Source organism: Neopsephotus bourkii, unplaced genomic scaffold (assembly GCF_033783945.1).
Source record: "Neopsephotus bourkii isolate Nb327-2 ecotype Australia unplaced genomic scaffold, CSIRO-AGI_Nbou_v1 NB_659, whole genome shotgun sequence".
Lineage (NCBI taxonomy): Eukaryota > Metazoa > Chordata > Aves > Psittaciformes > Psittacidae > Neopsephotus > Neopsephotus bourkii.
In genome coordinates, this window is record NW_026901158.1 from 2,457,239 (window position 1) to 2,470,657 (window position 13,419).

The 13,419-nt window shown below is 42.4% G+C and overlaps 1 protein-coding gene across 5 annotated transcripts in view; it reads left to right on the top strand.

Annotated features, from left to right (window-relative positions):
* The window catches only part of RABGAP1 (RAB GTPase activating protein 1), a 68,858-nt gene extending 63,705 nt beyond the window's left edge, over window positions 1-5,153 (top strand). For all 5 annotated transcript variants that reach the window (XM_061352553.1, XM_061352555.1, XM_061352552.1 and 2 more), the window contains 5 exons: window positions 380-484; window positions 969-1,052; window positions 1,808-1,879; window positions 2,414-2,611; window positions 3,418-5,153. In XM_061352553.1, the coding sequence (XP_061208537.1) occupies window positions 380-484; window positions 969-1,052; window positions 1,808-1,879; window positions 2,414-2,611; window positions 3,418-3,540 (582 nt within the window). In that variant the 3' untranslated portion in view covers window positions 3,541-5,153. The remainder of the gene's footprint in view (window positions 1-379; window positions 485-968; window positions 1,053-1,807; window positions 1,880-2,413; window positions 2,612-3,417) is intronic.
* Window positions 5,154-13,419: the final 8,266 nt, after the last annotated feature.

Here is a 13,419-nt window from a genome sequence, read left to right on the forward strand (position 1 = left end):
TCTTCCAAATGTATTGGTCAACTTCCAGTCTGGATGAGAAAAACTTATTTCTGTTACTGGATTTCTTTGGGGCAATCCCTACTCCAGTTTTGCTAACTCTAAGCACTGAATTCAAGGAGGAGTTTTGGAGCGCTGGAATGTGGTGGTATTAACTGTTAGTTCTGATTTGGTGCTGCTTTGCCATTGCAGATGGTAAGATTTAGAAAAAGAATGTTAAGAATAATGTTTTATTGTTATTAATAACAATGAACAGGCCCTTAATAAGAATGACAGAGCTGCAGTCTTGGCTGTGCCATACTGCAGCCTGAGCCTGTGGCTGCACAGCAGCTTAGGTACAGCAAGTGCCCCTCTCAGTGGTGTACTCTGCTCTTTGTTTCAGGCAGAGGAAAAGGCAGATGCTCTGAATAAGGAGCTGCTAATGACCAAACAGAAGCTGATTGATGCAGAAGAAGAAAAGAGGCGCCTGGAAGAAGAATCAGCTCAGGTCAGGGGCATGGCTCTCATTTTCACATTTCTGTGCAGTACACATTTATAAAAATAAAATAACAAGTGTAGGAAGGGTTTAACATTCTAAGCCATGTTTGTCCCTCTTCTGTAGCATAAAGGATATCACCAAAGCAGGATTCTTCACCTTCCTGCAAGGTGCTTCATAGGGTAGTGAATTTTTAACTTGAAATCACGAAAGCACAAACTGTGCCAGAGATTTCTGCACAAAGAGGCAGAACAGGACTTTGGCTGTCAGCACTCTTCTTTTATACCTTCTTCTCTAAGCTAGTCAGCGTTTCTAATAGTGATGGCCACCTAAGTTAAGCTTTTCCTTGCCTGCATGGAGCTGAGCCAGACCATTGTTACCTGGGGTAGAGGTACAGCAGTGAGGTTAAGGAGGAGTTAAATACTACCTGGCTATTTTTTAAATTTATTTATTTTACAAATATATAAACATTTTCCTGTAATTTTTCATTTTCCAGCTGAAGGAAATGTGTCGCAGGGAACTCGATAAGGCAGAGTCAGAGATCAAAAAGAACAGCTCTATCATTGGTGACTACAAACAGGTAAGTCCCACTTGATGATGTGGTTGGCTACCAAATTGTGAGATTTTCTCAGGTATTTTAGGAGATTTCTGTGTCATGCATTTGAGGAGACATTTTAGCTGCTTTAAATGGGAAGCTTGTTCTCTTTGCCCTGATGTATTTGTAGGTCATCAGTCACCACAACCTCAGTTGTAACCTAACATGGTTCAAATGGGCTGGTGTATATCAAATGTTCACCTCATTCACCAAAACAATGTTCCAGCTTCCTTCCTTCAATCAAATAATAACTGCACTTAGGAAATAAAAAGATGCCTTTTTGCTGTCAAAGAATTTTGCTTTGGAATTCAAGCATTAGGTATCGTGGGAGCAAATTCATGCATCTTTTTAGTGGGCCTATAACCTTCAGAACATTCTGAAGTCTGCATCACACAGATCTCAAGGAATGAACTGGGTTTTTTTGCTATTCTGGCTGTCTTTGCATGGTTATTCTACCCCAAAGGAAACCGAAAGAGCCTTTTCTGGCTCCTTTAAGCAAAGCTAAACTGCTAATAATTTGTGTCGAAACTACGCCTTTTCCTGTGGGCATGGGAGAATATGTAGAGAATGAGAATATGTACAATGAGGCAACATAATGCAGCATCCCAATTTTCCTGGCTTTCTAAGAGCTCTCAGACTATCCATGTTAATATTCTTGTAGCATTTAGCTGTGCTTTAGCATTCATTTGGGAGGGAATTTACATTTATAAATGGTGTGGTAACATAATTTTGCTTGTCAGATTTGTTCCCAGCTGAGTGAACGACTGGAAAAGCAGCAAACAGCAAATAAAGCTGAAATTGAGAAAATACGGGTAAGAAACCAGATAGAGCCACAGTTACAATGTTTAAGTCTCTTAGTAACATCATAACAGTGAGCACACAGTTTATTTCATTACTAAAATGGGGGTTGAAAGAGAGTTCCTTTGTGACTTGGGGGGGGGTGCCTTGGAGAAGAGATCAGTAACTGTCAGCTCTCTCCTATGTTGTACTGGCTACATACTAATGTCAATGCTGGGCAACAGTAACTTGATTTTTTTGAGGGGTCTTTTTTGTCTGGAGGAGATTTCTCTGACTGTCTTTTACCATGAAGTAACACATAGGTAGTACAGAGCCTGTTATTGTAGCGATAGAGTGTTACCAACAACACAGCAGTGTTGCCAGAGCCCATCAATCTAGGGGTGGCAGGAGTTCCTGCATGGCTGTACTTCCCCAGAAGTTCCTGAGTTTGCAAGTCATCAGTGGTCCCTTGCGTGTTGTGGCGCTCTTCCAGAGCAGAGGCAGGACAAGGCTTTGATGGTGGCACCAGCACTTCACTGCAGGCGCTCACAATCAGGTGTTTGCTTTAGCAAAAAGTGGATGACTGCGAGCACTGCCGCGAGTTCTTCAACAAGGAAGGCCGGGTGAAGGTTGCCAGTTCTGCCAAGGACGGTTCAGATGAGGACACAGACGAGGAGAAGGAAACACTGAAAAACCAGCTGAGGGAAATGGAGCTTGAGCTGGCCCAGACCAAGTTGCAGCTTGTGGAGGCGGAATGTAAAATACAGGTAATGCTCCGGAGGTTCCTTTTGTAGTCTGGAGGGGATGTCTGCCTTCCTAGAAAAACTTGTCTGTTGTAGAGGGATTGGAACAGAGCCTGTTGGTTGAAACTGTAACCTGCTATTTCCTGTATGGGTTATTTAACCAAACATTGGGTCTGAAACTTTGTGTATGCAGACAAAATAATTGAAATTGCATGAGCTGTATTTACCAGCTACTACAGCTTCCAGACATCTGCCTGGCTGCAGTGCAGCACTTACTGACTGATCTTCTGCAACTTCTTGGAAGAAATCCAAGCTCTGACAAAGTACTGAATCATGCCTTTCTTTATCTCGCAGTCAGTGTTAAATGGAGAAGTAACATGTCACAGATGTTAGACATGTTTCTGAAAACATGAGTGGTAAGCTCTCCAGGTATTTGAGGTATTTGTGTAAAATATGACAACATTGTTCATTCTTTCAGCCTAAAACTGGCATGTCAATGCTGCTTGTTCACAAGAAAGGTAAAAATTAGTTTGTAGAAAGTCCACTTCCTGTGGAAATAGCTCCTTTTAGATGGGAAAGAATTAAAGGGTTTGGATGTAGTGAGGAAAGCTGAGTGTTTCACCAAGGGCATTGACACAGATCTTGTTTTACTCTTCAGAGGGTTGGAGTTTTTTCCCCTCATCAGTTTGTTGTGCTTCATTATGTAAGACTTATTTAGCTTCTAAAGTGGTCAACAGATTGTAGATGTTCTAGAACCTTCTAAGTTTAACTCATATGACCTTATGCTGTGAATACACCACAAATTACTGACATGGCTCTTCTGTTTGCAGGATTTGGAGCACCATTTGGGTCTGGCATTGAATGAAGTACAAGCTGCAAAGAAAACATGGTTCAACAGAACAATAAGCTCTATAAAAACAGTGACTGGAGTCCAAGGAAAAGAGACTTGTTGAAAAGCAGTTCTGTCAAACACACCTTCTTAACACAACACCTTTTGTTGCCTTCCTTGGCTAGATGTTTAATTCTGTGACATGAGAGGACCAGAATGTAAATAAAATACAAACACAGCATGTCGGGATTTCAATAGGTCAGTGATAAAGAGGATGGAAACACTCGAAAGGTTTTATTACTAGACATGGGCTCTTCATACTACTGATATTTAACAGGTGATGTAGCTAGATTGAAGCTCTTCAGAGAAACACTCCATTCTGCGGTCTGGCTGGAGGCTTTTCACAGACTAGGTACGAGAACTTACCAAACCCTAACTGTTAAGTTTACATATGATAGGTTTTTTTACAGTTATAACCTTTTTTAATATTTTATTTGAAAGGAAAAGTGTCACTAACAAAGTAAAAAAAGAAAAAATTAAAAAAAAAAGGAAAAAAGGAAAGAAAACCACCAAAAAAAGAGACAACTTTAGCAAGAACTACATCAGTGCCAGAAAGCAGTCCCCAGAGGTAGGATATGGAGAGTAGGAGGTGACATGTTTTGCTTTATGAATGGGGATGATTTCAGCATTCCTGTCGAGCAACCCCACTTTGTTTTAGTAGAAGCAGCATCCATCTCTCTGTGTTTGGCATTTCTTTCTGTTACTTATCAATTCTATGCAACTCTGGGCTTTTTTGGCATGGGCTGCCAAACAAATTCACAACCTGAGGCTGGGAGACGTGTCTTAAGTGCTACACAAGAATAATCTGAATTCTTGGCAGATTTCCGTTTCACTTCTGTGTCATATTGTTTGATCCACATATCAACAAGCGTTACAATCCCCAACACCAGGACTGCTAAAAAGTACTGATTATGTGGATGGTCTGACATTGAATTGAGTCTTTTTGTTTGTTTTTGTCAGTTTTTTTGTTCTTTGTTTGTTTGTTTTTACCCGGCTGTAGCAGGCCTTCTGCGAAGCTCTGAGAAAGCTTCCAGGATTTAGTTTTGCACATAGGTATGAATGGGACAAAGAAACAATAAACTGAGATATATATGAGGCAAAAATCACTGCGTGAGTGTAGCTGCGAGCATCTCTAGCTGTCCAACTCGCTTCCCTGGTAACATGTTCCAAGGTTGTGTAGGTCATACTTCACACTCACTGCAGTTGCACTAATAGGTGCTAAACGTGCTTGGATTTCTTACTATTGGATTGTATTGAGTTCTCACCAGAAAGCTGTAGAATGGAGTTTTGCACCTTGTAATTTTTTTAATTTATGATGGTTTGTGTTATGCTGAAGTATCTATTGCATCAGTGGATAAATTTTGTGTGCAGTGTGAGTATAAGCTGGTAACAATAAGAGGCACTGGTTTGTATATAAAGATATTTGGTTTATTTTGTATTTCTACCTTTTTCTTGTTTACTGTACTAATGCTAGCTAATGTACTCTGTAACTACGGAATAGAACATGCTATGTCCAAGCTTTTTTCCTTAACTGCATACATTATCTCTATTGTTTAATACCAAAAAAAAAGAATTACTGTAACTCCATCAATATTAGATGCGTGGACATTGTGGTAGCATAGTTGCAGTGTGTATACTTTATGAATTGAAATATAAACTAGTAAAATTGTATAACTATTTTGTTGTTTCTTTTCATTTTAACAGGAAACTCATGAAATATTTTGCAATATAAAACTAGTTCTCTTCTTCAAGTAGAAGCAGTAGCATCTGCAAGCTTCTTCAGACTTGAAACTATAGTCATGCTGCAGAGGGCTTTGCTAAAATAGTCTGCATATTCTCAGTGTTGCCAACACTGCTTTATGTAATAAAATGTAGGGTTTAGTTCTGGGGGAAAAAAAAGAAGAAACTGCAGAAATGACCTTGTGCAGCTTGAGCCTGTGACTCAGTATTCCTCAAAAATGTCCAATTTAGAACATCTTTTTCCCATGGCCCTCCAAATTCTGCTTGGATCTGCAAAACAAATGTAGACTAGCTCTGCTTATCATCATCAGTAGCAAGTCCTGTGGGGTCAAGTGTCATTCACGTCATCTTCACTATGATTCTGTATTCAGAGCTGAACCGGGGGTTGAGCGGGGCAATTGGGTGGCTGCAGTAACTGGGTCAGTGCAGCACAGGCTCCCATGCCTGCCTGTGTTCTGCAGAGATAACAAGGATTAAAAATGTGGTTTTGTCACCAAAATGACTAAAGGTGACTTTAAGCAGCCCTGCTCCAGGAGGCCATTATCACGCTGTCACTTCTCCAACCACACTTTTGCCCTAAGTGAATGGCATTTTAAGGTTGTGCATAGTCTCTGCTGCTTTGTCTTTCAGAGAGGCATGTCCCTTGGTAGCTTCAGCTCTGCTGTTCCTCAGTAATTACAACTTCTGGAGAAAGTTTGAGGGTAAATAAGGGAGAAGAAGAAACAACCCAAGGCCACAGCGCTTCATCCACTTGTCTGCTCCAGAGGGAGTGCGAAATAGTGTAATAGTGAACTTCCCTCTTTCCTTCAAAACTGAGGTACTTAAAGGGAGGAGAAAAGTTGCTTTATTGTTCATATCTCTTCCACTCTCTTAAGTAAGCATCACCTCAAAATGCATGCAGCATATACTCATTTTAGCGTAGACGTGGAATATATAGATGAGAAGCTAACTTCTGCACAGCATTTTATACAGAACATTTTATATTCCCTTTCCAGTCATTATGGATTATTTGCGAGCTCTACCTGAAGGATTTTGATGCTCAAAAATAAATATTACCAATGTATTTCACATCTGTCTCCATCTGAAATATCCACAGCTAATTAAGGAAAAGGAATCCTGTGCTGAGACACACATCTTTTGAAATGCAATTACATGGGAAGCACAAGGAAGCAGGTCATTTCTGCGATGAGGAGGACGAATTTGCAGGTGTGCAAGACTAAATAAGGTAAAAGAGAATAAAGACATTGAGTCTATGCTGCTATAAGTACCAGTATTTTACAGATCTGTAAGCAAAAAGGAATGAGTGTATCTGGTGGCATTTCTGGCATTGATAGGATGGTTACTTGCTGGTCGTCAGTCACCTTTCTTTCTGTTCAGAGATGCCTCTCAGCTGGCTTTGTGCACTGAACTCAATGCAAGCGCCACCCTGCTGATGCTGAGTATTCAGTCTCGCGTGCTCCAGGCTCCATTTTCCTAATGCTTTGTGTGCTTGTGCTGCATCACAAAGTTCCTGTGGCCTTGTAGGGTGGTATTTCTAGTGTTATGGTCTCCTTTTTGCCACAGAACTTCTTGGCTGCTCAGGGCCTGCAGCTGGAAGTGGATATCGCAGATCCATTGGAAAGTTTTACCACGAAGCATCGCCGGTAAAGCCTCCTTGGAATTTATATAACTGCCTCCCGGACTTTTTTTAGCTGCCCTTCTTATCCATGGCAGTGCTATAAAGTTCCTGTTATCAAGAGGAGGATTTCATCTCCATCTGTTCAACAGCTTGGCTTGCGTTCATCCTGCCTAACTTTAGACACTTCAGAGGTGCCTAACGTAAGAGCTTAATCCAGCAAGGTTTTCAGCCCTCAGTGGCTTACCCGTTGAGCAAGGAGCCTAATGCAAGGCAAGCACCTAAACTGAAGGTCCTTCTTAATAAAAAATAACTGAAATGTGGTGTATGTGTGCACAGTGAGGATTGTTTTCTATTTTTTCCTCTATTTCCCACACCCCCCTTTTTTGGTTGTGCACTATTATTCCTTGTGTGTTACCAGTCAACGCCTCTGCATACAACCCCTTCAGATCCTGCTAGAATTTACTGCTGTGTCCATCATGACTCTAAGGAATGAGGATTTGATTGTGCTGTGTTTTCTTCATGCTAATGAAATGGGACAAGTGTAATCCTGTACTGAAGGCTTTTCCTTTAGGTTAATCTGGCCGCACAGCTGCAGGCCTTTTACAGCAATGGCAAGGAAAAGCCTGGACTGCGAGATGAGCATGACTGCCCCTGTTAAGAAACCATGTTAGTGGGTGTGACACTGAAAGGCAAGTGTTTTCTCACACATTTTAAGTCCTTGGTGAACACGAGATGAACGGAACTGAGCTGGCTTTGAGGTTTAACATGCGGTCACTGCGGGTCATGAAGCTGAGGAGGGGCAGTGCAGCCATAGCACCCAGCCCCCGTATCTCTTCACACCACAGAGAACCCTGCTCGCAGCCGCCTCACAGCTCCCGCCTCTCTGAGGCGTAGGGGCGGAGCCGGAGGCCTCTGAACTCTCTGATAGGCTGGTGCGCTGATTGACAGCAGGAGGAGCCTATGAGAGATGACGGCTCGTGCGGCTGCTGTTGGGCGTCGCTCGCGACAGCCTCTCGGCGGCGCCATTTTGTTTGCTGGAAGCTTCGTGGAAGGCGAGGCACGGCGCAACGGTGAGGGCGCGGCGCTGAGGGAAAGGGGCTGTGGGGAGACCGAAGGCTGGGTGTGGGTGCACGGGTAGTGCCGCAGCAGCCTGCTGAGGGCTGCTGAGCCACCCCTGATCCTGTGTTTAGAGGGGAGCAGAGGGGTTTAGTGTGGCGGTTCCCCCATGGCACCTGTGTGGGATCCCCTCAGCGGGCATCTGCACTGCTGTGTGCTGCTGTGTGGAAAGCGCTGAAATGCTCAGAAGAAAATGTTAGTTGCTGGAGGTTCATAATGAGGAAAACCCCTGCTGAACTTGGTAGTGTGTTGCCTTTGTGGAGATGTCAATTTCCTGAGAGTTTCTATGGCATTTAAATAGTCTCTCTTTTGCCCTTTGGAGACAACAGTGTAGGCCTCTCAGGCTGAGGAAGGTGGCAAGTGTTCATCCTCTGTAGCATCAGTACCTGTTACTCTAGTGGGTAATTTTCACGCCAGCTTGTTACAGATACAGGTAGGTTTGTGCCTTTCCTGCACCAGCTTTGCTGAGAGGTGAATTGAGGCCTTCTGAAGTGGAAAGCTTTGAAATAGAATGTGAGAACTCATAAAGCACTGTGCACTTGAACAGTTTGATCTATAATGTGATGAGTGGCTGCCTTGTACCTTTCACCCCATGGAGACTCTGCACAAGAGGCCAATCAGGTCACTAACTGCTGAGCAGGTTAGGGTAGTCTGTGCCTTCCTTCTCCCTGCTGTAGGCTCTGCTGAACATTGGTTGTATTCTGATGCTGGAGGTACAAGAAGCTCAAGTAACGAAACAAAATCTGCTTCCATAAATCTTAGACTCACTGAGGTGTAATGCTTGTGTAGGTGTGTAAAAGGAAGCTATTTGCTAATGGAGCTACTGGACAAAAAATAACCTATATGTGTTTCCACGTGAAATGTGTACAGATGTATTTATATAGGGTAAAAAGTATTGTAAATAGAACTTCTCAGATTTCTGCTGCTGAAGATAAGGAGTTATCTTCAGATAATGAGGAGATAATGAGTTATCTGACCTCCCCCTCAGGATGGCAAGAGCAGTTTTTTACCCAATTTTGAGAAATGTCTTATATTTTTGATTGAGTAATTATATTAAAGAGTGTGGCCTAAATTGGCATAGATGGAGTTGCTGCAGATGGCACTGTAAAAGTGCTGGACCCTGCAAGATGTCTAAAGAGTGATGTTAAATAGCAGGGTTCTTAACAGAAATCATCTTTGTTGAATGATCTTTTAATGGTAAATTAAGTGTTCTCTATACTTTGAGAGAGCTAAATCTATTTTAATAAAATTCAGCAATTAGGTAATTCAGGCAATGAATTAATAAAGACAGACTCTGTCAGGATGCCAGATAGCATCCAGCCAGAAATGCAGATTTCAAGATATTTCTCTTTGTTCTGTCTTATTCTTCCTATATGTATTATTGAGTTGGCTTGGCATGTCATATTGATCCTACATATTCTGGATTGGAGGAAAAGAAAGAAAATGCTTGCAGGTGCATTTCGTGCAGGTGCATGTTGTACTTTGGTATTTTTTGCCTCAGGACACTTGAATGTGTGCTGTGTTTCTGCTTGTCTAATGATTAACTCTACGATGCCTAAGCGGCCAGTTTTGCTAAAAAGCACACTCTGATGAGTGTGTTCTGTTGTATTAGGTGCAGATTTACAGTGTGGTAGAACTGATCAGGCTGCACTAAGAGGTCAGTCCTCTCCCAAGTGAACATTCTCACTGGCTTCTGATGACAACATCTGTCTGGGTGTACCAGTGCTCGTGTGAGAGGGGCAGGTCTGCAGCCAGACTGATGGTCAGTTGCTCTGGAGTCACATCCTTAGTTTGCAGCAGCAGGGGCAGAGTAGTTAAGTTTTACACTTTAGGCTCTACTTAGTCCAGTGGGGTTAACTGGACATCTTTGCAGTAAAGACATTGTGTAGCACTATTATTATGACTCTTCTTTTTGCTGTAGAGAACTCTGGTACTTTATTGCTGCTTTGCACTTTTTGTAATGAAAAGGCTTTGTGGTAACTTGGTTGTGAGCTTGATTTTCTGTAGGTAGGTGATGTCGAAAAGCTGCTGAGTGGGTTTTTCTTGGAGATAAACTATTGCCAGTTGAGCTTTTTCTAAGAGAAGGGTGTGCCATAAGCTCTGTCCTGAAAAGTACTCTGAACTAGATGTAGGTGACACATGACACAATGAACTAAATGTGTCTTCCAGATACGCTTGACTGTTTATTTTGTGTTTTATGATTTTCCCTTGCTTTGGGATGGAAGAAGGAGGAGCATATACTAGCATTCCGGATTGATGCTGTCTTGGTGCTGCAGTGCCGACATCAGAGGTGTTTGCCCTCAGGTGCCAGTTGCCATGGGCTTTCAGAATAATGGCTTGCACTGGCTTGCCAGCACAGCAGCTGATAGTGCCTTAAAATTTTCTTCTTACAAATTGAGTGGCGGTTAGTTCAGACTGACAATAAAACTGCTTAAACAAGTAGGTACCAGACTAGAGCATTCCATGTAATTCTGTTATGAGTCTTCTCTGAAAGTTGTGTTATGTTCTTGTACAGAAAAGATCTGCTAGGAGGAAGTATAGTAAAATTGAAGCATGTGTAGTAAAACTGAAACATGCTGGAAGTAAATCTGTGGGATGTTTTTATAATACATCTTGAACTTGGTTTAGCGTACTTGTAAGTCTTTGAGATACTCTCTTGCTTTTCTAATACTGGTTGAGATATGATCTGTAGCAAACTTTATAGCAAAAGTTCATCACATAATAGTGAAAAGTTTCTCAGAATACGAAAACTTTGGGTTACGTAAAATGTTAAGGCAGAAGTGTTTTTTATCAGCTTTATTGACTTCAGTGACAGTTGGAGGTGATGTGACATTAGTTGTTCATTTGCTATACCATGGTTTCACCTTGTGGGCCTTTACTGTGCAGCTTAAATCCATACATGGCTCTCTCTGAAGGGGATGACTATTCAGAATACAGGTTGTTTATAGAAGTGAGCACACTGTTCTAGTTATGATGTTGCAGAAGTTCACCATGGTAAATAGCCTGTGTGACAAAAGTAATGTTTCTTAGGAAGGTTCTGCAGCACTTCAGATGGAATTACAGCCACTCTGAATGCTCAGACTCCAGAAAGTGTGGAAGTTACGAGATTCACAGACTGCCAGATATGAGCAGAAGCCCTCATCATGCAGGGTGTACAGTCAGAGTATACCATGAATACATAAAAGCTGTGTGTTTAAGCTCCCTGCTGTGAGCATCTGTTAATGCATAGAGATGCCTCTGTGATCCAGGGTAAAGGGTAGCCTTGGAGCCACAGTCATAAATGAATGTTGGGAGGTGACACTAGAATGACTCCTGATGGGGTTTTCTAATCTGTCTGGCCAGTTTATCTCACTGCTCTGCAGATTCCATTCAATTTCTGTGCCTGAGAAAAGGTAGTAAAATACTTGCTGACATGAGACTGCGTGCTGTGCTACTGTCATCTTTCATGATGTGAGCGGAGAGGTTTTATCAGTTCTTTTAAGAATACCACAGAAAACCACTGTGGTTTTGGCACTGTTCTTGGCTGACAGGAAAAGAGGGAAGTGGCTTAATGGCTTCCACGCCCTGAAGGCTTATGCTAGTTTAAAGAAATGGTTTTATGGTAATTTAATACTTGTGAGTGGATTAGAAGGAGGCGGAGGATGAAGGCTTCTTACAGTTGTGTACTCTATATTTGAGCTCTCCACCTACCCAGGGCATGGTGGGACTGCTGCATAATCCCATTAAGAATCACTTGTGGAACAAGATCTCATCCTGTATGGTGGGGAAGGGGTGGCATTTCTAAGATATAACTGAGTCTCCCTGAGGTGTTTTTTGCATGGTATGGTAGAAAACCCAGCGTGCTAGAGGAGCTCTGGAAGCCTGTGCCAGACCTATGAATTATGGATGAGATGTCTGCTGCTAGCACAGACACAAAGAGCAAACTGTGGAGCTCTTGGGTGCCTTCAGTCTCAGCATTACAGTAACTGGCTGTTTTTAGAATCCACAAGCAGCACAACAGCCTGCTCTGATCGGTGAAGGTCAGTTACAGGTGCTGCTCGCTTCTGTGGTTGGGACAGAGTGAGGAGGCCAGTAAAAGTAGCATAACTGGGAAGTTCTAAATTATGTGCATGGCTTCATTCATTTGTAATCAATGAGAATAATTTAGTGTACTTGAATTTAGTTTGTTTGTCATCTTTCAGCTGACGCTGCTGCATGTTTCTGATCTGGGATATGCTCATCTGGCCTTACCGGTTTCTTTGGGGTTTTTAATTTGGTTATTTTTTGCAAGGGAGGGAGTTGTCTTTTGCATTGCCTGTGTGATCTTTTAATTTGTTCCAGTATTAAAATAAGCCAGTTCATTGTCCCAGACAAGCCTGAATAGTCCATGTGCCTTTTGTACATAGCAAGCAAGGTGAGAAATAGTAGAGTATAAAATATCCTGAGATAGCTTCTCGAACATGCATCACAGTCTTGGCAGACCAGTTCTGTTGTGCTTCTATCAGATGCTACAAATCAGATGCCTCCCTTAAGGAGCTTTGTGGTTTTTACCCTCAGCTATATGTAGAACAAAATTTACGGAACAAAGGATTGGACTAATGACAAGGAATCTGTAATACTGCTCTTTCTGTACAGGTCAGCCAGAGCTGTGAGGGACAGACCCTTTTTTGTAACCATGGCATCACTGGACTGGTTTATCGCTTCCAACTCAAAAGTACTAAGCTGTTGTGTAGGGTAGATCCCACCCCTCAGCCAGGAAGGGTGCAGGCAGGGCTCTGTGCTCTTGCCAAGGTGAAATGGAATTGACTGGAATGAGGTCTGGTGGTTGAGGCTTGCAAACTGGCTCTTGGCTTGGTCTGGAAGAGCCCCTTTCTTCCCAGATCGCATGGAAATGGAGTCCTCAAAGTCAGTTTGGAGCAGTTTTTTGCAATTTGCCTTAATTTTCTGGGGATTTAAGCCTTGAATCTTAACCAGCATAAGGAAGGTTTTTGCAATAACTGTATTAATAGAAGATGGAGAAAGCTCTCCTCACCCTTCTTCCAGTCACTGGGATTTGGTCTCATTTTTGTTTTTCAGGTTTATTTATTCACACCCTAAACTAAGGCACTCACAGACCTCTGCAGTTCCCAGGCTGTAGACAGAAGTTCTGTGTCTTCAACATGTAACACCATCTTTCTCAAAACCAGGATGACTGCCCTGTGCGATGCAACCCCTGTGCACATGCTTACTGTGTGCTGTATGCAAAAATCTTGTTGCTTCCTCAAGACCTGTAGTGTCAGCAGTAAAGGAGTTTGGGTGGAACTGTTTTGCAGGGCAACCTAATTTGATCTACTGGGCTATAGTTTGCTATCTTGCCCTGTTTCAGTCTTCCCTCTTCTACTGGAATCAGAAGTTACTCAGATTTTTAAAATCTCTTTGACTAAATCCTAACCAGGAGAGTCTGCCTTTTCCTGCAAGCAGGAGATCCCATTTTTGGTATCTGTTGGCATC